Raw genomic sequence first — 26,055 nt, forward strand, 5'->3', positions numbered from 1 at the left:
TATCTTGTCTTCCTTGTTTTTCTTTCATGTGATCAGTTTAACTGGATTACGAAAGTGAAAGATGAAAATGTGGATAAAACTCAAACTGCAGTCCTTTAAGGTCACATTTCCTTATAAACTATGCAGAGACATGAAGTGGGAAGAGCTGGCACTTATTCTCAGAAAGGTTTAATTTTTAAATACATTACATCAGTCTTTGCTAATTTTCTGGACTAATTAAAAACTGCCAACATATCTCTTTCAATTATCACTTAATGTTACAAGCAAGGCTACGAGACAAATTTGCAGCCTTTCAGGAAACTCAGAGCTGTTCCAGTTAGTGCCAAATAAGGCTTTTTAGGATATTTAAACAAAGATGAAGGGAGTCAGCTGTTCCATCACCTCCCACACACCCTGAATTAGGACATTTAAATATGACAGTGTAATAACTTTCAGAAATGTGTGCTGACGCTTGATGGGCCCTTTGGCTCTAGCTCAGATTTTCTGCACGGTAATTTAAGGTGAAAAGAAGAAGCGTGATGGCACGTGGATTTTCATCAGCCAGCTAGCTGCAAGGCTCAGGGGAATATTAGTCAGTCAGCTCACCTCTTTAGTCCGGACTTAAATAATTCAACAGCTATGGTATAGATCTCTATGGACATTGATTGTGCCCACAGGATGGACCCAAATGAATTTGGAGATCCTTTTTACTGTTTCTTCAACAGCTAGCAGAGGGATTCAAATTCTCTTATATTTTTATCCTCCTCATGATGAACTTTAACAAACAGATGTCCTCATTTTTAAAATGTGTTCTGTGCTTTGGTTTGTTAACAAAAAGCTACAACAGCTTTTAGTTCAGCTTAACAAAATGCATGGTTATAGGGAAAACTATGATTGGGAACAAAGTGAACCCGACAAGGCTAAACACAAAGAAAAGGTTAAGGTACATAAACTTGCATTCTTTCTAATGACCAGCAGGTGGTGACTTCAGTGTGGCTGTTTATTTAGATTAAAAAGATAAGGAGTCATTACTCAGCACACAGAACATTTCAAATAGTTTAAGCTCAACCCCTAGCTTCAATTCTTCAATGCAGCACTGTTTTCATTTTAGAAATAACAGTCTTGTGGACCGCAAATAGACGGTAAGGCTCGCCAAGCTTCAGAGCTAGCTATCATATGCCAAGTTGGTAACACTGTGGTGTTTTAACTGGGATACAGACTAAACAATGATACCCTGCTGCACAAATATGGTTCCTTCTGTCACAAAAAAGAAAAAGATCAAAACTGCCAAAAAATCTAACATGAAATTTTAAAGCTGTTGTCCACTAGCCATGGTGGGTATGTTGTCTTCTGTTACACAGTTAAACCTCCTGTAGCGGGCCAACCCTCACAGAGATACTCATTAATTTGCTGAACTTCAATTCACTTTTACAGTATAGGACAGAAGCTTGGAGATCTGCCCTTTTACCCATGTAGTGTAATTTCTGGTTCCAAAAAAACAAAACAAAACATCAGCAACAACAAAAGTACCAATCACAAGACTTCAAAATATCAAACCAAACAGCAATGGGTGCCAAAGTGGTTGCTGTGTACAATTTTCATTCACAGTTTACAGGCAAACCTCCTGAACATTAACATGCTAACATAATCTTTGAGACCAGGTTAGCATGCTAGTATCAATGATAAGCTCAAACCACTGTTGATAACATACAGTTAAAAAAGCTGCAAACCTGCATGTAGACTGTTGTAATGATGACATTCAGTCTTCCTGTTTTCTCATTTGTTTGTTTGTTTTGTTTTTTAGCAAAGTTCAAATTGATGTTCCAAAATGTAAAATAGGACATTTTCAGAAACTCTAATCATTTAGAACAGGAAGTCCAAACACAAATGCATCCTCAGCCAGCAATTTCCAAGCAAGAACTGAGCGTTGACTGCCTAATCTGTAGGGCCATTAAAACTACATTTTGCCTAATAGGTTTCTGATAAATATCCCAGATGAATGCTACTTCTCTGAATTCTCTTTCTGTGTGCTGCTTCAGTCTCATTATTTCTTGCACGCTGGATTTCGAGGACTTAAAGTGCACACCACCCTGGTGCCTCTGTCGCAAACATCTCTGAACCTTTGACTCAATGTGAAATTGGGTTTATATGAGAGGTTTCCATGCCAATGACCATTAAGGTATCCAATTTCACCTCTATCTTTTCAGCCTCATCAAGAGCTTGCCTGAAAGAGGATGTGGGCGTAATGGAGTTGGTTCTTAAGGAGAGGGCCAAGAGATGAGAACTACAGAGATTGAAGGGTACAGGCGAGGTGAAGAGGCGGGAAGAAGCTGCAGAGACAGAGACCACTGGAAATGAAAGACAGAATAACCAGCAGGGCTCATGGTGAGATTTGGAGCCCTGATAACTGGCTGCCTCTGGGATTGATTTTACAGCGCAAGGAGGCTTCAGTTTGACCTAAGTGTGGGGGAAAGTGTAAATAGAATTCTTTGATTTGCCCTTGATGTATACCAGTTTGCTGGCTTTGCAGCTCCCTTTTCCAATATATAAATATAAATTCCCAACAACAGTGATAATCTGTTATATAGAGCAAAGGAGGGCAGCCAGATGACTGCAGCAGCTGGTGCTTGTATCTGGGAGGTGCCCTCCTGGACGACAGGGATCATAAACCTCCTGCTCTCTTTCTCTCATATCTGTCGCCTGTAAAAAAAAAAAAACACCAAAACATTTTATCCTCATTTTTATCTTAAAATCACTCTAGGCATATTTCCAGAACTGTTAACTCCAACCTAAAATCAAACCTGAGACCTTTTTTAAAGTGGTAGATAACAACATTTTTACCAAAACGTTTCCACCTTTCAGTCTGAAAAGCCATACCAGTTGTAAAACACACACACATACACACACTCAAACAGATAATGAAGATTCCCTGGGAGCACAGGATGGCTGTTATTGGCCCTGGCACACAGCCCGGAGGTCTCTGCTGTAACGCAGGTCTACTCCTAAAATTTAAAAGCCTGGATATGAATCATCGCTGTGGTACCCTGCAAAGTTATAAAAAGTGTGATGATTAGGGTTTTTTATTCTCCTCTGTCCTCCTGTTGTGCTGACATTTATACCACTTCTCAAATTACGTGAAAGGTTATGACGTAGGTGAGAAAAAAAAATCCAGAACCAAGTCAGAATTAAATTTTGTGCACAATTTGTGTAAAGGTAATTGTTCCCCAGAAGCTGTGGGTGACTGACTGTATTTCAAATTGAATTAAATCCATTTTGTGGCAATTTTTATGTCCCCGAGGTCCCTCTTTGATTCACTTACCTGGTCTCACTTCCTTTATTCATTCAGATTTGTATTTGCATTTAATTATAGCTAATCATACATATAACAATGTCTTTGTTCTTACAATACAGTCATTACTTGTGTGTTTTCCCCCCACTGGTAGACCTAAGGAGAGAGAAAGATGAAACAGAAAGTGGAGGATAAAAAAAAAAGAGTGATGAGGTGGGTGTAAGCTTTAAAGAATGAGAGTGAGAATTTTCCCAAGGAGCACAATAGAGGAGTAGGAGAGGAGATAGGTGCGTAAAACGGGTGGGTGGCGGGAACAGGTAAAGATAATTGGATTGTGGGAGCGCTCTTATTTGACGAGGCGAATGTGCTTCCTGAACCTTTTCACCCCTTTTGGCTGAGCTCCTGTTTAATCAGAGGACAGAGAGGGGATCTGTGTACCAACAGCCAAACAGGCATGAACACAGGAAAGCCAAGTGGTCATTAAAAGACACAATTCACCGTGTCGGGAACCATTTGAAAATACAATCATGCACCAGTTCTGATGCTGTTTCCTGTCTTAGTGTATCTTTTAGGGGCTTGTGAGGAGGAATGGAATTAATTACCTTGACTATCAATACACTGCAGGAAGCTGAAGTACTCACATAGGTGAGGTGATAATGAGCTGCCACGCTAGATTAGATCGATGTCGTGGGTGTCAGGCTGTGAGGTGTTGAAGCAGTCCTGTACTCCCTGACTTCCGTGCCAGCTTCAAATAGCCTCACCATCAAAACTGAGTTAGCTAGACGGCTTTAAATGGACTTAATTTATCTGCAAGTTTCAGCCTGGGTGCATCCTGAGATTAGAAAAACAAAGTGAAATGAAGCAAGCAAAAAATCCTGCATGTCCACAGTGATATGTTGATGCACTTCAACAATTTACTGCATGAAATTAATCTGATACACTCACATCCTCCAGTCTCTTAAATAAAAGTAGAAAAGCTTTTTTTCCCCTTGAAACTCATAACTTGAACCTGATGGAGATGAACCTGTGCTTGCTTTTCTTTATGGTAACATGATCTGAATTTAAGCTAACTATACAGCCGATACAAGCACCACAATAGAATCATACTTACATTTTTAACAATTTTTACGATCAGTTTAGCCTGTTAGAATGCTAACAATTGGTTATTGACATCAAACACTAAGTTCAGCAGCAGATAACAGGGGATTGTTATTAGTTATTTGGTGGTCTCTACAGATACTGCTGACTGGATTTGGTATTTGAAATTATTCTGTTGTCTATAATTCTTGTAGTATTTCTCTGTAGCATTTCAGTAGACATTAGCTACAGGCAGGAAAACAGTAGCTTCACAACTGTGTCCTATTCATGGGGCTGCTTCGCTTCCTTCAAAGGGCTCATTTGAAGACCAATTGTGTCACGGTGGCGCATCAAAGGCTGTCCCATTTTCAAAGGCTCCTTCAATGTGACTGAAAAAATTCCCCAGCCGCGAAGGATGCATCTGGTGTATTATTTACAGCCTCCAGTGATTCTATGCAATCTTGTCTGAATTTACCAATTCAAATAAGATGGCAGACTCAAGCAGCCAAGTAATACTCTGAAATGTAAGTATTTGGTTTAAACGCAGAAACACCTTGAAACTTGAAACTATCTCAAAATGGTGTTCGTGGTTAAGTTGCATGACGCCCAGAGATTGTATAAAAAATTGGATGTAGTGTCCGTGACATCACCCATCTCTTTCTGAAGCGCTGTTTTGGGGCAAATTGTCGGCCAGTGTGACGTAAAGAGGCGGAGTTTGAGCCTCCTAGCCAACAGCTGCAGCGTTCCCGCAGGCAGCTGTGCCTCTCATTTGAAGACTTGTAATCTCAATATCTTCGCAATTGCCGCGTTAGAAAAAAATTCATCCCCCTCACAGTGAGAGGACATCAAGAAATGAGCTATCCAGACTACACTCGTCTTTTGTACCAGGCTGTAAACATGTTTATTTCTGCTGTAAAGATCGTCTTTTTCCCATTCATGTGTATGCGACTTCCGGTACTTCCGGAGCCAGCCTCAAGCGGATCCTCGATGAACTGCAGCTTTTAACACTTCCGCATTGGACTCATATTTTTAGACCGGAGGTTGCCGCTTGATGACACCAGGCATGTTAGCTAGTTGGCTAGCAAGTTACCCGTTGCAAGGCCCTGTGCAATGCAAAGGTTGGGGATGGGAATAGCTGATGTGTAAACAGCAGATCCTATAGACCAGACCGTCTTATTTCAGGTCAGACAAATGTCTGGGTCTCTCAAAAGATGCTTCCCTTGATTTGAAACACAGCTAATGTGAAGAAAATAAGGAGAGGAATGAAACCATAATGTAATCCCAAAACTAATCCCAGTCATTTTCTGGACAGTTTAGCTTCAATTCATCTCCATAAACAGACATCTTATTTCAAGTGTAGCTAACAAACTGTACTTTTCCAACACTAATTCCATCCTCGTTTCTAATGTTGGGATTATGTGTATGTAGTCTTGTTTTAGCTATCTGATTGCTGCTGTCATTTATGGTAGAGTATAAGGGCCAGGGATGTCTACTTTTTCTCACCATTCATTTCAACTTTTTTTTCTCAACACCGAATTTCGACTATTCTGAATTTTGATTTAGTCCTTTTTTTTCTCAAAGAGCATAATAATGAAAAATAGTGACGTGTCAGTCATGAATGAATCGGCTCAAAGAGCCAGCTTTTGTAAGTGAACAAAATGAGCTGGCTCACATTTGAGAGCTGGTGTCCTATTTTCCCCCTTTTGTCTTTTAATACATGACAGATAAAGGGACAATCTTCTCTCCAAACTGCTCAGCCACAGGCTTACCATGCACTGGCTGAATGCTGTGTCAGTGTGTGTTAGGGTTATTGTGGGAATGCTATTAGTGCAGAGGCTAAGAAGCCCCAGAATTATTTTTGTGACGAGGTCTGGTCTGAATGGGTGTCTTCTTTGCTTGAGTAATACCTTCAATGAAAAACAGTGTGGTGCTTTGAACAATATTGTGTACATCCTCATGAGACTTGTTTAGCTTAAAGTGGGTTTACTGTTTTTAGACACCATCTCTTCACTCTGGCATGGCATTTTCGCTGATGTTTGATCCACATTTTCAGAAGTAATAGGAAGCAGCCTTTTTGTCCAGGGATGGAAAATTGATTCACTGGTTAACTCAAGATAACTAAGCCCTATTTTTTTTTATGAGATGACAAAATAATTAGCTCATGTTTTTGAGCAGCACTGACAATTTTCAAGCAGAGGCACTCTCCACTTCTTTAAAAAGGAGGATAAACTCTGAAAGCTAACACTGTATTTAAGGCATTGCCTTAACAGCACCAAGTTATACTAAGCATTAACTAAGTAATAGGCCAAATTACTTACTACCACTACTACAATAACACAACATAAAAAGTGTTGTGTTGTAGCTGAACTTATAATTCGTTTTGTTTTTGTGGGTTTAGTTCACATTCAGAGCTGCAGTGGAATGAAATTGAGGAATAAAATATTTATCGTCCAAGAATACACTTAGGGGAAACAGAAGACATTTTATTCCAGAAATAATAGGCTCCATACATCAGCTACGAGCCTCATGGGTATTCCATATCTCTATACTCCTTATTTTAAACGTGATCATTATTTTCTAAAAAAACTATTCAAGCTGTTTTTACTGCAAATGTGAGCTTTGTTTTACAGGTGTTTTTATGACTTTATTGGGTGTATTTGAAAAGTAGTGGGTTAGTGTGAAAGACTGCAGAAAAAAAACTAACCAATACAAGGTGTTTCAGCTGTACAGCTTTTATTGCAAAGAGGGAGAAAGAATACTTGTAAATAGTTCCAAAGAGAATTGAGTCATTTAACAGTATAAGCATCATATGTAGGTACACAAAGTAGTTCTGATCAGAAATGCTTCAGAAACATCCTAAACATAAACAACAAATCATCTCCTCCAAACCAAGCTGCAACCTCTCTTGTGCTGAAAAAGTGCAGTTCCTCAAGTGTCCACTTGAGGCAGGCTCTGAAAGCCCAGGAATCCTCATTAACGCCCGTGTTAAAATGAACCATTTTCAAAGCAAAAATGTACACGCTTACAGCCGTGTATGAAAAATTTTGTTGATCTGAGTAGCCAATTTTTTTATTTTAAACACACCATACAGGGGGTGAATTTTGTGGTTACTCATCTGTTCTAGGGATTGTAAGATTTGCAGTCATGCATACATTTGCATAACAAAGGTGCGGCTGAATTGGCTGACAGTCAGGCATGATGTAATCGTTGGCCTGCCACAGCTCTACCTCTTGTAGTGTGTCTACATTGACTGAATGTTACGCTGAGTCAGCTTTAACAATATGGTGGCTACCATCATTTGGCTTCAAACCCCACACTTGAAACCAGCAGTGACATTAGGCATGTTGCTTTACGTTAATTAAATAGAAGTAGATAAATTAACCCTCCTGTTATGTTGCGGGTCAAATTGACCCTTTTTATAGTCTATTTTGGGCAATATATGCATCCAAACCAGCTAAATGCAGCATACAAAATTGGGCAGCATGTGACAGAAGAGGTGTCTCATGTTAATTTATCAACTTCACTTCATAAAAAAACAAAAAACAAAATGTAAATAAAATAAACAAAAATCTATTTCATGCAAAACTATTGTATTTATATTTAGGGCTTTCCAAAAAAGTTTTAACATTAATTTCAATGAAAAACGAGGGAGTTATCCTCATTGAAACATGATCTGTGAGAATTAAAGAACACCAATGGACTAAATCTTGATTTAAATGGTTAGTAATGTAGTTAAAAATTAGATTTAAAAAAATGTGTATTGGGATGTTTTGGGGTTCTGACACTTTTGGATAATTAAATATGCCCCGGGTCAAATTGACCCAGGAACATCATTGCTGTTCCAGAGAAACAAACATAACAGGAGGGTTAAAAAATAAAATCCTGATGATCACACAATATGAGCAAAGTGGTTTGGGAGAGTTTATGAGTTCAATGCTTACGAATTGGAAATAAAACAGTGCTTTTTATTTGTCTACAGGTATTTTATGCAAAAAAAGTACACACAGTGACAGTTCACAAGAAGTGAGGAGGGGGCACAAGCTGCGCTGTGGTAATGTTAGCTCAGCTAGCTAGCTGGCTTTTTTGTTTCTAGTGGCAAAGCTTGTTTGAAGAGCTAGCATTCAGTACAACAAGCCTGGCTATAGGACTGTTTTCTTATAATTTAACATTTAAGTTGATTTAAAAAAATCAGCAAAAACATAAAATAGAGCTGTTCATGTCCAGTATCACACTGACAGCAGGGTTAGGGCACACACAGTCATGAGGGGGCACAGGTGCTGCCAACGTTAGCTCAGGTTGGACTTACGTTATTGAATACACTGAGTCCAGCCATTTAGCATTGGTAGCAAATAAATAGCAACAATGTAAGTACTGAAGATATTTAAACAAAATTATTTGTTTTTGTTATCTAATTATATTGGAGGGAAACTCTGTTCCTCAGCTAACAGTCTTTCCCCGCTCTGTTGAACCCTTCTTAACATGTAAAATATAGGTACATTTAATCACATTTTCTATGAAGAGGTTAATTTTATTTTTCCATTTAGTTGAAAAAAAAAAAGGTCATGAGAGGTTTCTTTCCAAGTGCTTTACCGACAGTGTAGGAGTAATTGCTTATAATGAAAGTGCACCCACCTGCAAGCCTTACTGCTATTATCAAATGACAGTCCATCTCGACTGATGTAGCTGTAAACCGAGGAGCAGAAAGTACTTATGTCTCAAAGAGAACAAGTCAACCAGTTTATGTAACCGTTTTATGTGTGTATATACGTATGTGTGCGAGTGCACACCATCAGACCTCGCGTTGCTTTCACGCCTGACTTGGCAATGCCCGCTCCACCACTCTCACAGTGAGGACAGATGGCGAGGACTTACCCCACGAAGAAACCCTCCAACACACACACAACCAGGCTTGATGTGCGGCTTAAGAACTTCCATGGCACCCGCTGACTTGTCTCTCAATCCAACAATGACTCATGCATAGCATCTTTTCTAACTAAGCAGTTGTATTTGTGTACTTGAGTCTGGCTGACAGTATGCTTAGATAAATCACCCAAAGTCAGCAAGGACAACAACAGCTCCTGCTGCTTTTTTTTCTAGCCACGCATTGCATGCTGCTGCCCACTTCAGTCAAAACAAGAGCTGCTTATCAGCGGCAGACTTCAGTAATCATTTCTCTTAAACTACCCTGAGGCCATTTCATAAAATGCTTTTTCTGCTAAGAAGATCAAGATAAAAGGCAGAGATTCATATTCAGCATAGGAATGATTATCTTGATGTGAGCCCTGAGGTGCCTCTGCTTGACTAGTTAATTTGCACTCAGAGACCTAATTGCTATCACTTGTTTTTCAGATATGTAAATGAAAAGCACCACATCACCAGTTTTTACTTCTTCTCAGCATCAAACATGAGTATCAGCAACCTTTTTATTTTCTCCTGGCTTTACTCACACTGTATTATTCTATAATATGGACAGTACATTTGAAACACAATGTTATTTAACAATTTACCCAACAACCATAAACGATGCAATGCAGTGTGTCAGGCTGCGTGTTAAGCTGCCTTGCACAGCTGATCTTTGTACACTCAAATGTGTGGGTGGATGATAGGGTACAAGTGTGTGTGTGTGTGTGTGTGTGTGTGTGTGTGTGTGTGTGTGTGTGTGTGTGTGTGTGTGTGTGCCTGAATGTGGTGCATAATTAAGAGTGTGTAGGTGGACAACATGATGATTCTGCAAGGCAAAACATGAAATTCGCAGTAGACTGATGTCACTGTGGAACATATACATGGAACAGATTAGCTCAAACCTGAAATTGATGCAAATGAAGTCTAAACGGGCCTCAAAAGACTCAATTTAAAGTTTTCGGTGAACTAAAATGTCAGTGGAAAATGTTAATGTCATATGCAGTATGAATCATAGGAGCCATTATAAACACAAAGTTTTACTGCTATTAAGCTTAAAAAAATCATCAAGTATGCTGCTGTTTTTTGCCTTCCGTTCCAGGAAAGGACTCTTAAGCCATACTTTGAACTCACTTCTATAAGTTTGTATTCTAAGAATATGTTTGTTTCTTTCTACATCTCAGAATATATTTGCTGCATGATTTTTCAACCTAATTTTCAATGTTGACATTTTCTTCTTTCCCTATTTTTTTTGAACATTTGTTTGCATTATAACTTGTGCTCCAACATAATATTGTACATAGTCACTTTCTTTTTATGATCTTGTGTAGTTTTCTCTCTGATGAGGCTTAAAATGTCCTTGCCCACTGTTTGAAGATCCTTTAAACTATTCAATACAATATGTCTATGACCATATTGAAATAAATACTGATAGCTACTCTGCATGGTACTACTACAACATTCTAAATAATTAGTCTATTATTCTAATAACCCAAATGACATCAAGGCAAGTCAAAGTAAAGGGTGAGGATACTTCATGCTTCAACACAGGACTTGTATGACTGACTAACTTTGGGAGCACACACAGTTCTCTACAACTCCATCTGACAAATATTGAATTACATATCTTGTAACACTGTTGTTTATTCTGCATTTTGTATTACAGTGACGTGTAGAATCTAAACAAAGAGCATTAAAGCTGTTGTGTACTCACAGGCCCAATGCAAATCTCCAACCCTAAGCCTGAGCACTAAAACCCTCACAGACTTAAATGATGTAAGACGTGCCTTACATGAGTGCATGTGGTATTGAGATAGTATAAAAAAGAGGAAGGGGACACTCTGACATCATACTCTGCCTGTTAACAAGATGCGCTGTTAAGAAAGTAAAAAACCCACAGGTATGTAGTTGTCTGTCTTAATTCATCCATCCATCCATTATCTTGACCACGTATCCTGTTAGGGGTCACGGGGGTCTGGAGCCTATCCCAGCTGGCTTTGGGAGGAAGGCAGGGTACAACCTGGACAGGTCGCCAACCTATCACAGGGCTAACACAGAGAGACAGACAACCATTCACGCACACACTCACACCTACGGGCAATTTAGAGCGATCAATTAACCTGGAGAGCATGTTTTTGGACTGTGGGAGGAAGCCGGGGAGAACCCACACATGCACGGGGAGAACACGCAAACTCCACACAGAAATGCACCTGCCCGGCCAGGGATTCAAACCAGGAACCTTCTAGCTGTGAGGCAACAGCGCTACCCCCTGCACCTCCGTGCAGCCTGTCTTAATTCAGTGTTAATATATTTATATACATTTTTTAAAATGTCAGACAAACATTAACAGAAATGCTGTCTCCATACATGCTGTCTTTATTTCAGTCAAATATTTGCAATAGATTATTAATCTTTTGCAGATATTTGACTGGAAAACATTAACAAGGCTTCAGGTGTGCAACAAATAGCAAGTAATTAACTACATGTTATTTACAGACTTCTTGTTTTTGGATTATGTGGAGGCTTTGTTTACATTTAGGGTTTCATTTGACAAAACTAAATTTTTTTTGTATTGATATTTCTTTTGATTTTGATTTTTCACTATACCAACATTTTTTGACATTCAATGAGGGGCTGAAAAATCATATCCTTCCTGTCACCAAATTCACAATAAACTCTGGGTAAGCCCTACAAGAAAATCTGCAGGAATGAAAACTCATGCAAAGCCCAAAATCTGGCATTCTAAAGTCTGCATCAGAGTCCTTATGCAGTTGATGATAGGAAAAGTAGGACAGCACTAAGCACTCAAACTGCTAGAGCACGCTTCAGTGTTTGAGTCTGGGCGTGAAGAGATCAGGTTTAGCCAAGGTGACCATAGACTGCACCTTTTTGTCACCCACCTTTATGTGGATTTTTTTCTGACTATGTGATGAGAAGTTATAGTTAACAGAAATACAAAAATTATCAAATTGGATACCTTCTGACTAATCAAGCTTATTACCAACTGAATAAAGCAGGAAGAAACAGTCTTGGAGTACAAATACCAACAACAGAAAGACGATTTTAACCAAAGTGGTTTAAAAAATCATAACAGAAAGCTTAGCCAAGCATGAGGCTTTTAAAGTTCATAAAAAACTTGACAGATGACAATATCGCTCTTGGGACAAATTTTTTATTATCTTCATTAATTTTAACTTTTAATCCTGACTCAGGAAAAAAACAAAATTGCAATGATCAATGTCCAAGTATCTTATGTTGTTTGAGTGGACAATCATTCACAGTTGTCAGGGCCACATTAGTCTGAAACACCAGAGGATTTAAAAAGAAATCAGAGGAGCATGCCATGGAATTTTATGGCAGAAACCTCAAATCCTACAAAAAATATCATGTAAAAAATACAAAACACACATTCCTCTCCTGCATCTGTGTGATCTAAGCATCATCAGGTTTGTCTGCTGGCGGTCCACACGGCTGAAGCATCTTCTCCATCAAGTTAAAGCGGACACGCGCTTTACTCTCATTCTCAGCCACAGAGAAGTAGTTGAGCAGGTCAAAATGTCCCATGTAGGAGCAGTAAGAGTCTCTGTGCTGATTGACCAGCCACTCCCACTTGCTGGTGTCTGCGTGTCCTGTGCCAATGTATTTGGACTGAAGATGCTCCAGCTGACTGTGGATGTTGTATCTGTCCGTCATTCTCTCTGGGATGGTAGTCACTGAGGCCCTGGATAGAGGAGGAGAAATAGAGATGAACACAGGATTCATGCAGAGACAGATACTAGATTCCTGAGCCATGACACATTAAGGGACCAGTATGATGACACAGCTGTGATCTATTTGATAAGCAACTATGTGATAACCAAAGTGGCCCAGGGAATGATATTAATGCTCTGAAGATAATGACATTGGATTTGGTTCACCATCTGACTCTCAAAAGCTCATAAAGATATCCCTAACAAAAACATTGAGTGTCTCCTATTCTTTTAAGTTCTTGAGTGTAGTGAATGTGTAATGACTGACTACTTTTTGTCCTGGAAAGACCAAATTGAACTATGCACAATGTCTGCAACAATTCCATCGACAATTGCTCCATCAGATAAAAATCAGTTGAAAGTTAGAAGGCCAACCACTCCAGAGACTTAAAGAATCAGCCTACAATAACAACATATTAAGGCTGCACAACATTATTTGTCTCTGGCCTTTACCAGGCTCTCAACAATAGATATAAACTATGACCATCAAACTTGAGATACCAGGTACCGCGATTGATATGATCAGACTGTTAGACAGAATCACTCTTTGGTGCATTAGTCAATCCTGAAAGTAAGTAGTGAGCTTAATTCCTACGGTGGCCCTGAAGGACAAAACACATTTACAAAAGATGAAACACTTTTACAAAGTTAGAGACAAATTAACATTTTGGGAAACATTTTTACATTTTATAAAACAAAATTACATTAGCAAAACACTTTTACAAAGCTAGGGACAATTTTACAAACAACAGAACACTTTTACCCTTAAGTCTGACTCCTTTTAGCCGGACTCCGTTTAGCCTGAGGCTATGTGGTCTGAGGCCGTTTCATCTGAATTCTGACACATGATGAAGGTTTTGAGGAGATATGACGGAGCTTTTCTGGAGACATGATGCTTTTTCATCTGAGGTTTGACACCTCTTTCTGAGACCCAAGGATGTCCTAATATGTAAACCATGTCCATCTCCGTTTGGTTTCTCTTCATCAAAACAAACTAAATGACCCCTCACTCGGTCACTTCCGGTATTTGGTACATTCCCTTTCCATAATAATGAAATGTTAATTTGGTTCAGAAATGGTAAAAGTGTTCCATTGTTTGTAAAATTGTTTTCTTAAATGTAAATTTGTTTTGGCCTTGGTAGAAGTGTTTTGCTGACGTAATTCTGTTTTATGAAATATTTCCCAAAATGTAAATTTGCCTCCAACTTTGTAGAAGTGTTTCATCTGTTGTAAATGTATTTTGTCCTTCAGGGCCACCGTAAATCCCCGATTGAAGTGCATGAACGGATTTTGATCCCTGTGTTTGTTGCCTGGAATGTTTCTATCGCTGTATCTTTTCATTCATTTGTATCCTGAAAATGAAACTGCTGTGATAAGAGTCAAATGTCTGACAATAGCACATATCCATCCGTTATCTATGAGGCATGGGTACTTTGTGTACATTTCAAATCCAAAAACACAAAGTGTAAGTCTTGCGTACTGTAGACTTGACTCACTGTTTATGTTTGATCGAGTGACTTTCTCAAAATAAACCCTTAAAGTGATTCAATAACCGAGCAAGAACGGCTCTATAGCACTTTTACATGGACAGTTAGCATGCTAACGCTGATTTCAATGGCACTCCGGCTAACAACAACGTGGAACTAGCTAGCAAATATAAAGCAAACAATAATCGTCATGTTTAGCAAGTTAAGCTTCTCTATCACTTCAATATTTTACATAGATCGTACAAAACATACTCACGTTACTCTGCGTGGATTGTTTGATCTCGAGGGCACGAGATGTAAATAGTATCCGTCCACAGAACGTCGAGGGGACAAAGACGGATACTTCCTGTATGTCCTGCTGTAAAATGAACCGGTCAGAAACAAAGACTGGAACCTTTTTCTCTCTAGTAAGAAAGACCACTTTAAACTAATATGAGGCCAAATATAGTAATCGTAGAGAAAAGACAATGTATTTTTCAAGATGATATACATAACAGCAATTATTGGAGCATGTGGAAAATGAGCAAAGGCCTACTGAAGTTGCTCCATACCAGTTGTTTTCTTTGTGATTCTTGAAGTTCTTGCAGTCAGTGGTTTTCCACAAGGTCAGTACTTTTTTTTTTGCCTAAACATGAGGTCAAATCTTTGCTAGTTAATCCTATAGTATGTGTTAAAATTCAACAGGAGTTTTTTTTTCTGTATCTTCCTGAAGTTGGTAGATCTTTGTTGTCTGCCGATTGTTCATTTTCTGTGGGTTGATCTGTGTCCACCAGCATCTATGGCCTTGCTTTGGTCACTCAAGTTTTGTCTTTCTACATTTCTGTGCTTGCAGTGCTCAGATAATCGATCACTATGTACTAACCTTGAGGACTAAATGGCATTGAATATAGTTTATTTCACAGATGTCAATTGTATGATGCCTTTCTATCTCAATATACTGGTAAATGGGCTGAGCCTTGTTAACAGCAGGTGGTTTGGTATACAATTCTGACGCTACAACTTATTACTACCAGTAACATTTGCCAGCACAGAAGAAGTTTGACAGACAAATTAACAAACTTTTATAATAGATGTGTGAATGCTCATGTAAAGCCCTTTTAGTTGTTGTTGCTGGCAAGCCATGTATTCATGAGGTGTTTTGAATGTTTGGTATGCTGCCTTTAAATGAAAGTTGCAATCTCATGTTTAAAACATGAAAAGTTCAGTATATGTTTTATTTTAAAGCGTTTTTAAGTCTTGAGTACACCACTGCAAGGCAACAACTACATGGATACCAAAAGATAAATGGGGTGGATTAAAATTAATAAAAATAACATTAGAACCAAATGTCATGGCATCCAATCCAACAGTTGTGACAGCTTTCTCAAAACAATAAGTATGAATCTCATGATGGTTGAAAATAAAAAGCTAGGCGGTCACCTAAGTTAAAAGGATTCACCATCTGGGGACAATATATATCAGCTCCAAACTGTATTCATCTATTAATAGTTGCCGTGACATTTCAGTTTAAACAAACAACATCAACCTCATGACCAAACTCACTTGAATAAGAGCATAAGGCTTGCCAAAGTTGGAGAGATATAAATGTGGTGCTTGAATCTGTGCAACCCTTAATGGGAATAAGTCGAATTGTTTAACAAAGGCTCATACAGACCTAAATTGCCATCCCAACACTGCTACTTTGGCTGAAACCATACACAAAACATTTCTTATCTGTTATCAGTCAGCAGTTTTCTTCTATGTGACTTTTTAACCCCATATATGTTTACTGTCTGGCTGGGATGATGAAATGTTTGGGGCAAAACTAATATTTATATTTCACTGATAAATGTCACAAACAGACGGGCTGTGTCCCCTTCCCAGGAGGATTTCTATATTTTATCCAATAACCTAAACAGTCGGGGGACTTTTTTTCCCCCATAAGTTATTTTATGCTTTAACTCTCGGGGGAGTGGAGCCATTTTTCATGCAATAGAGAACTCATATTGTTTATTCATTTATACATCTCTATAATAACAAGAAATACATTGTTCTATGAAGTTATCTCAGGGCAAACCATATAAAATGTTGCATAACAGTGTCCCATGTGATGAATATATTCTTTTATAGCCAAAGGCTTATTTCCAGCTCTGGTCCCTTGATGGGAACACTTTGCACTTTGGATAATTACCTGACTTTTGCACAGGTTCTTTTCTTTTTCCATTTCAAACTTTTTAATATATTTTCTCTGAGCTGAAAACAAATATTTTCTTGTTTGTTCCCACGAGAAACAGGAACCGAGATACAGGTGGGCATGTGTTTGGCTGCAAAAACCTTAATACATAAAAAATATTTCTGTTTGTTGTTTCCTTTCTTCCTTTCTTCCTTTCTTCCTTCCTTCCTTCCTTCCTTCCTTCATTCCTTCCTTCCTTCCTTTCTTCCATTATTTCTTTCTTTCCTCCATTCATCCTTCCTTAATTTCTTTCCTCCATTCTTCCTTCCTTTTTTTATTTCTTCCATTCTGTCTTCCCTCCTTTCTTCCTTCTTTCATTTCTTTTTTCCATTCTTCCTTCCTTCCATTATTTTTTCCATTCTTCCTTCTTTCCTTACTTCCTCCATTTGTCCTTCCTTGATTTCCTTCCTCCACTCTCCCTTCCTTTCTTTATTTCTTCCATTCTTCCTTCTTTCCTTACTTCCTCCCTTTCATCTTAATTTCTTTCTTCCTTCCTTTCTACCTTTCTTTCATCCTTCCTTTCTTCCTTCTCTCCTTTCTTCCTCCCTTTCAGACTTCCTTTCTTCTTTCCTTTCAACCTTCCTTCCTTCCCTCCATTCTTCCTTTCTGTCCTTTCTTCCTTCCTACCTTCTTTTCTTCCTTCCTTCCTACCTTGCTTTCTTCCTTACTTCCTTTCAACCTTCCTTCCTTTCAATCTTCCTTTCTTTTCTTCCTTCCTTTCAACCATCTTTCCTTCCTTTCTATCTTTCTGTCTTCCTTTCTTCACCACATACAAAGTTTTCCTCGCTGAGGTAGTCTTTGTGCTGAAATGCGTACGTTGCTCTTCCTGGTCTGTGCTTTTGCCCAGATTTAACAGTTAAAAAGGACATTTAGTCTGCTGACTTCTTTCTGTTTAATATCAGAAGAAGTTACAGAGATATCACACTTACAGGAGAAAGACAGGGATCCCTTTGAGCTGGCACAGCAGGCAGGGTGAAACTGTGCTGTGTGTGTCTGTGCATGTCTGATTTTGTGTGCACATGAAGCTCACGCTGTGTTTACCGCTCATGTTAATGCAATGTCAAATCACACACTTGGAGACCAATAGTGCGCTGTTGCAGGATCAATATAAAAGTACAAAACCATGAAAACGCAAGGAGGAGCTGTGTTACAGCACTGTTGTGGACTTGCAATATGAAAAGGTCTGCTGACAAGTTACTATGGCATCCGTTAGCACAAGTCTCACAAGGAGAAAATTGCCAATATTATCTTTTCAAGGGAAATAATGAAGTGTCCAGAAATTTTCTTTTTTATGTGTAAAGCTGGGATGAAGAGAAATTACTAGAAATACAAAGAATTAGCAAAGCTTGTCATGATAATGGAGCTCCGTAAAAGCAAAGAAAAACAATAGTGTCAGAAGATAATTTCCTCTGAAAGGTTAAAAGCCTCTTGTTTAAGTCATTGTGGGGCATTCAGAGAAAAGCATCCATTAACTGACAATCACTTTTCAGAGCTTCACCTTCATGTGTTACCAAACTGGAAAGCACAGCCTCTGCAGTGACGTCTCTTGAGGATTACTGTTCATTGATTGTCTCTTCAGATGACTGCTCTTAAGAAAAGTACCTGATGAGAATATCTGAGCATGAAGGATAACAGTAATTAGAGAAGAAGGTCCATTTATCACGCGGCTGCACCATGGAGATCTACAGGGATTGAGATTACATTTCTGGGAGCAAATCCTGGCAAAAACCACAGGGAGTGAGGTCAAAGCTGTCTGACATTTTCACTGTGGGGTAGACCCAATATTGTCCTTATTGTATTCAACGAAAACGAGGCTGAGAGCCCGGAGGGTGTTGTGAGCCTTAATTAGTTTCCACAGCTCTATGCTTGTGGTACAGTGCAGCATTTTTAGTGTGGTTTGCTAGATAAAACTAGACTGTGTCTTGAGATTCTTATCACAAGGGGAGCTGAATGCACAATGAGGGCAGCAGACAGTTGAAAACACTGCATCAAACCTGCATCAGGACGGAAATTAACATGCAGCTATACATACACCTTCAGCGAGTGTTATAACCTCTTGAATGAAGTGGAATGAATTAGACAGGAAGAACACAGACGTGCTGTTTAAGCACTATAGAACGCTCTCTTGTAATCTGCTCGTGTATTTGATTCAGCGTGTGGTCTTTTCATTTCCAGTTTCCATCACACTTAAGTTTGTAGCACCCAGCAGTTTGTATAACAAGCACTAGATTTATATAGTTTGACAATGTGGAGATACTGTTAAAAAAATAGGACAAAACCTCACAGCATTGTGAGGAGAATATTGAGTAAATATTACAGACACATTTTCAGAGTCCAACAGTTTCTTGGAAAGGAACTGTTATATAAATGTATTCCGAGGAGTAATGATGAGATGATTTGGTGCAATTTACTGAAGAAATGAAGATGGCGTGAGAGTCGCTTTCTTAGTCATGAATTTCTTTCATCTGTCTTTTTAAGCAGTGCAAACCAGCAAAGTTGGAAATGACATGATCATGACCTGGCTTATTCTGAGACACTAAGCTTTAAAATACTGGTAAAATATTGCCTAAAATAAGTTTTCCCTGCTAATTTTAAGATCAGTTTTCTAAATATTACATCTTATTTTAAGAAATCTTACCAAGCAAATTTTTACTTGTTCTATTGGCAGATTGTTTTGCTTATTTCCAGATAAAAGTGCCTTGAAATACCTTTTTTTTTCTTCTTCTTTTTGGAGGGGTATTTTTTCCAGTGAGCAGAGCAAAGGATCCAAAAGGGAGCAAGTAAAAATGCAGTCAAAAATGTAGGCAATGGTCCTGACACAAGGAAACTCATGAGTAAAACTGCTGGAACAAGGCGACACCGGGAACACACAACAAACTGGCAACATGAGGGAAGACACGAAAGGAACACCGACAATCAATCAAGGAGTGACGAGGCACAGGTGGATCTATAGGGCAGGGTTGACACGAGAAGTAGGATCGAGAAACTAAGACAAGAGAGACTACAATGTAAAAGACGAAAACATGACCTTAGTTAACTTGATGGGGTTAGTAAAAAGAAATCCACAGATACAAATAAATGAAGGATACTTTCCATACAAAATGAGTTTTTAATGACATTTTCTTGGCTACATTAAGCTTTTCGTTCAAGTAAAGTCCTCTGTAAATCAACAGCTGCTGACAAAACTTAATACAACAAACTTTGGTCTAAATTGGCCTCATAGTTCTACAGCGTCCTCAGAAAGTTTGAGGATAATAAAAAAAACGATTTCAAATGAGTTATCCACCAGCAAAAGAAGGCTGAGATAATGTGATTTATAGCCTCTAGTGCATCCAGGGAACAAAACGTATCATTGTACCTGTCTTATTTCTTCTGGTATTAGTCTGGTCCCCCTCCCGCTCACACAGATTACAATCTGAGGTGTATTCAGGTTGGAATAATCAATACAATCTATTTGATATGGAAAGAAGAACTTTTATTTTATGTTTATCTTGGACAATGCTGTACTTCTAATCTCTTTGCTGAGTTCGTCCTTGACATAAAGAAGTAGTGTTTTCTGAGGAAAAATCTCATTCTGCCTCCCTTTATAGTCAAACACATCACTCACTGTGAGTCTGTGCTGTGGAGAATAGCAACAAAGGGGGATTGGGTCGCATGCTGTTAATCACCTTTATGGATAGTACCAAACATGGATGTAGTCTCAGTGATGTATACCTTCCTACTTTGTTCTCCATTTTCATAAATGACGTGGGTCAGGACATCAAAGAAAAAATGCACTTCTATGCTGGTGACACTATGATCTACCCACATGTTCCCTCCATGGCAAAAGCAGTGCAAGAGCTTCATATGGCTTTCAGTCTTTATGAACTGCTTTACTGAATTTAAAGATACTTTTAAATGCTCAACAAACTTAAAGTCTCACTTAGAACAGTCAAATAATTTCAATATTTTCACTTCTGACCTTCTCCTTTAATTTAATGTACATAGTGCCATTTATTTTTTATTTTTTTAAGTTATATTTTTAGGGCTTTTACACCTATTGATAGAGGGAGAGGACAGTGGATACTGTAGGAAACTGGGAGAGAGTGGGGGAATGACATACGGGAAAGGAGCAACAGGCTGGTTTTGAACCCGGGCCGCCCGCTACATGGGCGCACAACTTAACCAGTAGCCCAAGGCCAAATCCGCGCCCACCATTCATTTTAAATGGAAAATCCCTGACTTACCATTGCATTCTTCACGATTTGGGGGGTAGGACATCTTTAACAATTCACAGAACATTAATATCTCTTCCCAGAGTGCTTGCAGAAAGCACTGGTATATTTTTCATAGCAATTCTGGAAAAACTTCCAGCTTAATTCTGCACCCTTCTCTGTGCCAGCTCTACTGGGTACCAGTAGTCCACTGGGCAACCTGTTAATGATGTTAAAGATAAAGCCAGTGCAGAGGTGCTAAAAAGCCCCGGAACCACACTGATACCACTTAACAAATCACAAAAGACGTGGTGACCGAGGCATGTGATTGTTTTTCTTGGAAGGAATTTGAATATATTTTTAATTATTGTGACTTTACCATGTTTTATTTTTTATTTTTTATGTGTTTGTGACTTTATGTGGCGGTTAACTTAGCTAAGTCTCTCGCAAAAGATATTTTTAATCTCAATGGGATTTTCCGGGGTGAATAATGATATAATAAAAAAATGAAATGCAGCATTTACATTTTACATTTTACATTGTATGTATTGGTTGCTTCCCTATGACAAGTAGAATCACCTTTATATAAGGAACTGAGACTATTTTCCTGAGGCAGAGAATGTTTGCTACCCATTGTCCCACCAATAAATAATTTTTCTTTTATATCAAGGCTTCTCTAGACTACAGCATAACAAGTCTTTGTCCACTTGGTTGTGATCAGGGTGTATAGTGTATATCAGCACAGCACAATTTGCAAAGAACATGTAAACACAGCACAGAGACCTTGTCAGAGAACGGCTTATCATACAAACCAGTTAGTGTGTGGCTTCTATGTGGTTTCTTTGTAGGTTATAATACAATGACTTGGTTAATCTATTGTATGAAGAGCTCTCTAGTGAGCTATTCAAGCTGTTACAGGAAAAGACACCACTTATGGTAAAGCCTTGAAGGGTCACTCATGCACACCTGTGTGTACAGATATATGTGTACTTTACATTCATGCATTAAGAGTAGAGATCCTGATTATGGTCTTTCCCTCTAGCTCTTTGTTTTTGCTCTCCTGATAGTTGCAGCTTTATCTCTCTTTGCAGAGCCCCTCCTGCGGTAAAATAATGGTCACAGGGGCGTGATAATCAAACTTTGATAGCCAATCTTTTAGTGAGCAGACCTGGGAACTGCAATGCACAGCACCAGCAGGAGAAGAGGGTAATGAAATCAGGTGGATGGATGGGAATACTGCCTGGCTGCATGGCTCCTGTGCCCCCCTCAAGCCCAGCTGAGTGATAGCCTAGTAAAAATTGGAGTCAGCGATATTTCCACTGATTTAAACCAAGTGCCTAAGATGGAGCACATTACCAAGCAGCAGGCGTCAGAGGTGGATAGAGAGAAGTAGTAAAAACAAACAGCACCCTGCAGGGTTGTTACAGCAGTGGCTGGATGGTCAATTGACAGAAGCGAGGCGGCTCATTGGTCAGCTGTCAAACTGCCCGATTTTGCTGGTTCACCGGTTCGTTTGTGGAGTGGATGGCAGTTTTGCAGGACTCAGGGGTCTGTCCGGCTAATTTGCTTTCTGAAACATTAGCTTGACTAACTGGAGTTGTTTTTCTGGCTTGCCTTCCTTCCTTCCTCCTGAAGACCTCCCCTGACTTTGATTTCTCCAGTACACCCGAGTTTCTCTCCGAGGCGTCCTCATCTCACCCTCCTGATGTGCTGTGAACCACACAAGCAAAAACTCAATGCTTTCTTGAGAGGATGAGAGCTAGTTATTTTTTTGTCCAGGTGTGAAATAGCCTCAGGAAACTGCTGCTCTATGACAAAACTGGGTCGCTAAGGTATCAAAACCTGGAGGACTTAAATTGGATTTGGTACGGCTCTGAACATACAATCTCACTCTTTTTCCTGCCCATTCTGCCAAGGTTTTCATGAAGGCTTTGGGTTTAATTCGCAAAGAAGTTCTAATTTACTCCATTTATCATATGCAAAAATGCAGTCAAGAGCCTGTTTACTGAAGGCTTTGGTTATAATGTGAGGAAAACCACCAGAGAAAACAAGACTGACCTTTAGCTTTTTTTCCCCATGAGCCTTTGGAGCAGAACAGAAATGCAGAGTACGAAGCAGACTAACACGAGATTCTCAGATAAACAAGGATACCATGGGCAATGTTTCTTTTCATGTTAATTTTCACTTTCACTATATTACGGCAGAAGATTAGGGCCACATTAAGGATGAAAGTATTGAAATGTCAAGAGTAGAATAGGGATTGTATGAGTAGAAAGTCATAATTTTACAAGAATAAAGTAATAGATTAATGAGAAATAAGATGTAATTTTATGAGAGAGAAGTCTTAATTACCAGCTTTAGTTAACCTCTAATCAATAAATATGAGTGCTGTGAAACTGCATCTACTCGGATGTGTTGGCATTGGAGGAAAACAAAAGAGATAGCAGAGGCAGTATCCACACACCAGTTGAGTCCGGCTAAAAAGTCACAAAAAAGTTTAAAGGCTGCAGAAAAACAATAATAATCTCCTTAATTAAGAAACGAGTGGTGAAAACAAAGGGTGCTCAAAGTGCAAAAACAGCAGCAACATTTCAGTTCTTGACTATAATCAATGCTGCTGATTTTTAGCCTGGCTCAAGTGGTGAGTGGGTCCCCTTCTCTGCTAATCTATATCCATAAGAGGACATCAAAACAGCAGCCAGCTGCCAGCACTAAATTGAGGAACATAGATCATCTTGAAGTCGAGGCTGAAATTACTCAACAGCAGAGGACAAACAGCGGTTTCAGAAGCGTGCTCAGGTTGCCTATCAGTCTGCTCTTCTTCTGACTCAGTTTCTTATCCATCTAGTCAGAATAATATGACTAACAACAATGTGGTGCTGATGAGCCGACGATTTAGTATTTAGTTACTTATGAAACCTACAAAATCAGTCCTATCTTGTCTTATTCCCTGTCTCCTGAGAACATGTACAGCACTATGTCTCATTGTTCTGGCTTTAAAATAAACAACACATGCACCTTTAATGAATGTATTGGAACCTAAACAATTACATCGTCAGCTTAAGTGCAGAGTAAATGGGTATGCATTGTAATAAGATAATTAATAATATGAAGGCTGTTTAATCTCTAGAGAATGCAAGACCATGTACATGTTTGCATTAGTGTGCAACCAACTGTATCATATATGAAAGCAGCAAATTGAGGTTCCATACATGTAATGAAAAAAGGGCAAAGTATCACCTCCCTGTATGATCTTCTACAATAAAATCTTCAACCTTTTATTCATGCCCTCCTCTCTCTTCTCAAGACAAAGGTCGTCTAACTTTGGTTAGGTTGATTAATTTCCTGCACAGATTAAGGCAAGCTTCACAACATCATGGCTGACTGAGAGCTCCGTCTCTGCAGAAAGAGGGCACGTTTGACGCCATCTGGTGATAATCGCTGTGACAGGAAAAATCATGCTGCCAACTCCTATAAGGTAATGCCTGGCTCTTCGACAGCCCTGTACATGACAAGACAGAGTTGAGAGCACGCCCACGCATTTCCGAGAGCCTGCTGCTGATGTGAGGGGGGGGGGGGGGGGGGGGTGTTCTCACAAAGAAACCAGTAAAAGCTCCTCGTGCTCAGCACACTTGCATGCAAACGGACTCTTGGACATGTTAACATCCACAGTGATATCACGGATTGTCGAGGTTAGCGTAGTTCACACAGGATTTCTTGGGTTAATTTGCAATTTTACAGGACTTACAAGAATACATGATGATATTCTGCTGCAACATTTTCTCCATGGTTGAAATTAGCCTCAGTTAATTGTTTTATTTAGATGCTAAGAAAAAAACAGTGGCAGTGTAACAAGAAGTTGCAAAAGCACAAAATGAAACATAGATATGGGCTTAATTTACCTCAGTATTGTAGGCACTGACAACATGGTGTGTTGTGGTCTCACATATCACAGTCACCAGCCTATGTAATACTTTCCAGATGACAATCTGTCTCAACTGTATATCAGTTGTTATCACTGGAACGTGGAGGAAATAAAACATATGGCCGCTCTGATGCTTGTCCACTTACAGCGTCCATAGATTTTAGTGGATTTTAATCCCTTCTGTTACTTTCCTGGGATGTTTTGTAATACATATAGCACCATATGCCATCAAGTGGCCTCTTGCTGGGTGAGCAGCAGGGTCATAAAGGAACAAGGGACTGAGTATTAAAAGCAGTGCTCTTAACATTTCCCAACAATGGAGAGCTATACTTAATCTCAAACAGCATCAAGAGGATTAAAGGATGAACAGCTTCCTTTAATGCATATGTCCTTTAACATCATTACATTTAATAAGATGTAAAGTAGACTGGGTTAAGATTAAATACGCTTCTTTATACCCTGGCATGTAGTGCAGAATAATTGCAGTATGACTAGGTATGCGTTTGTAGTGAACTTAATTGTTTCATCCCTCCCTCATGACTCATCCTCTCTATCGTGCTCAGGCTCGCCTGTCTTTTCAGGGAAGTATTCGAGGGATTTTACAATGTGCAACGTTGGGTCAAACATTTACATCAGTACATAATAAGCTGTAGTAGTTCCATGTTCTGGTGTTATGCAGGTTTGGCACACTAGTATGTCTTATTTTTATGCTCAAATTATGACAGAGGGAAGTGAAGTGATTGATTGCAGTCGTAATTCTAGATATCTGCTTTGCCATTTCAATCCATAGCAAAACACACACTAAGCTGATGCAGCCATTTCTTTGAAATATTGAGTTCCCCTCATGTCACATTAATGTGTTTTACATAACAGCAATCATTTCGTCATAAATTATAGCCATAGGGGAAAAAAGGAGATTGATGGGTGAAAGCGTCTGCCTCTCTGACAGCTGCTGGACTCATGTGATGTCTGCTCAAATATACAGTATATGCTGAAATGATAGTCCTTCATTCCTCATAATTCATTTGTTTAGCCCTTTATCTGTGTTCTTCATCTCTGAGTGTACAGAGATGAAAAGCCTTTTGTGTTTTAAGCCACAAATGTAGGCTGAAAGAAAAAGGACAGACAATGATGCAGGACATTCTTTATTCGGATGCAAGAAAAAAGGCATTCAGTGAGATTCAGAATTACACTTTATTCCACTGACAATGCACTGATTAACATAAAATTATATCTATTATGTTA

General features: G+C 39.0%; 1 protein-coding gene across 2 annotated transcripts; it reads right to left on the bottom strand.

The window, feature by feature from the left end:
* Window positions 1-12,396: 12,396 nt before the first annotated feature.
* Window positions 12,397-19,504, bottom strand: sf3b5 (splicing factor 3b, subunit 5). 2 transcript variants are annotated; one of them, XM_034682251.1, is made up of 3 exons: window positions 19,401-19,504; window positions 14,737-14,838; window positions 12,397-12,965 (listed from the first exon to the last, which is right to left on the bottom strand). In XM_034682251.1, exon 3 carries the CDS (start codon window positions 12,935-12,937, stop codon window positions 12,677-12,679), a length of 261 nt encoding a protein of 86 aa, XP_034538142.1. In that variant the 5' UTR covers window positions 12,938-12,965; window positions 14,737-14,838; window positions 19,401-19,504; the 3' UTR covers window positions 12,397-12,676. The 2 variants fall into 2 exon arrangements, with proteins under 2 accessions (XP_034538142.1, XP_034538141.1); XM_034682250.1 differs by lacking the exon at window positions 19,401-19,504 and having other exon boundaries at window positions 14,737-14,840.
* Between the last annotated feature and the right edge of the window lie 6,551 nt (window positions 19,505-26,055).

Source organism: Notolabrus celidotus, chromosome 4 (genome assembly GCF_009762535.1).
Source record: "Notolabrus celidotus isolate fNotCel1 chromosome 4, fNotCel1.pri, whole genome shotgun sequence".
NCBI lineage: Eukaryota > Metazoa > Chordata > Actinopteri > Labriformes > Labridae > Notolabrus > Notolabrus celidotus.

Bases quoted from the DNA above. Each gene is read 5' to 3' on its own strand.
- sf3b5 (XM_034682251.1), bottom strand. From the start codon at position 12,937: ATGACGGACAGATACAACATCCACAGTCAGCTGGAGCATCTTCAGTCC.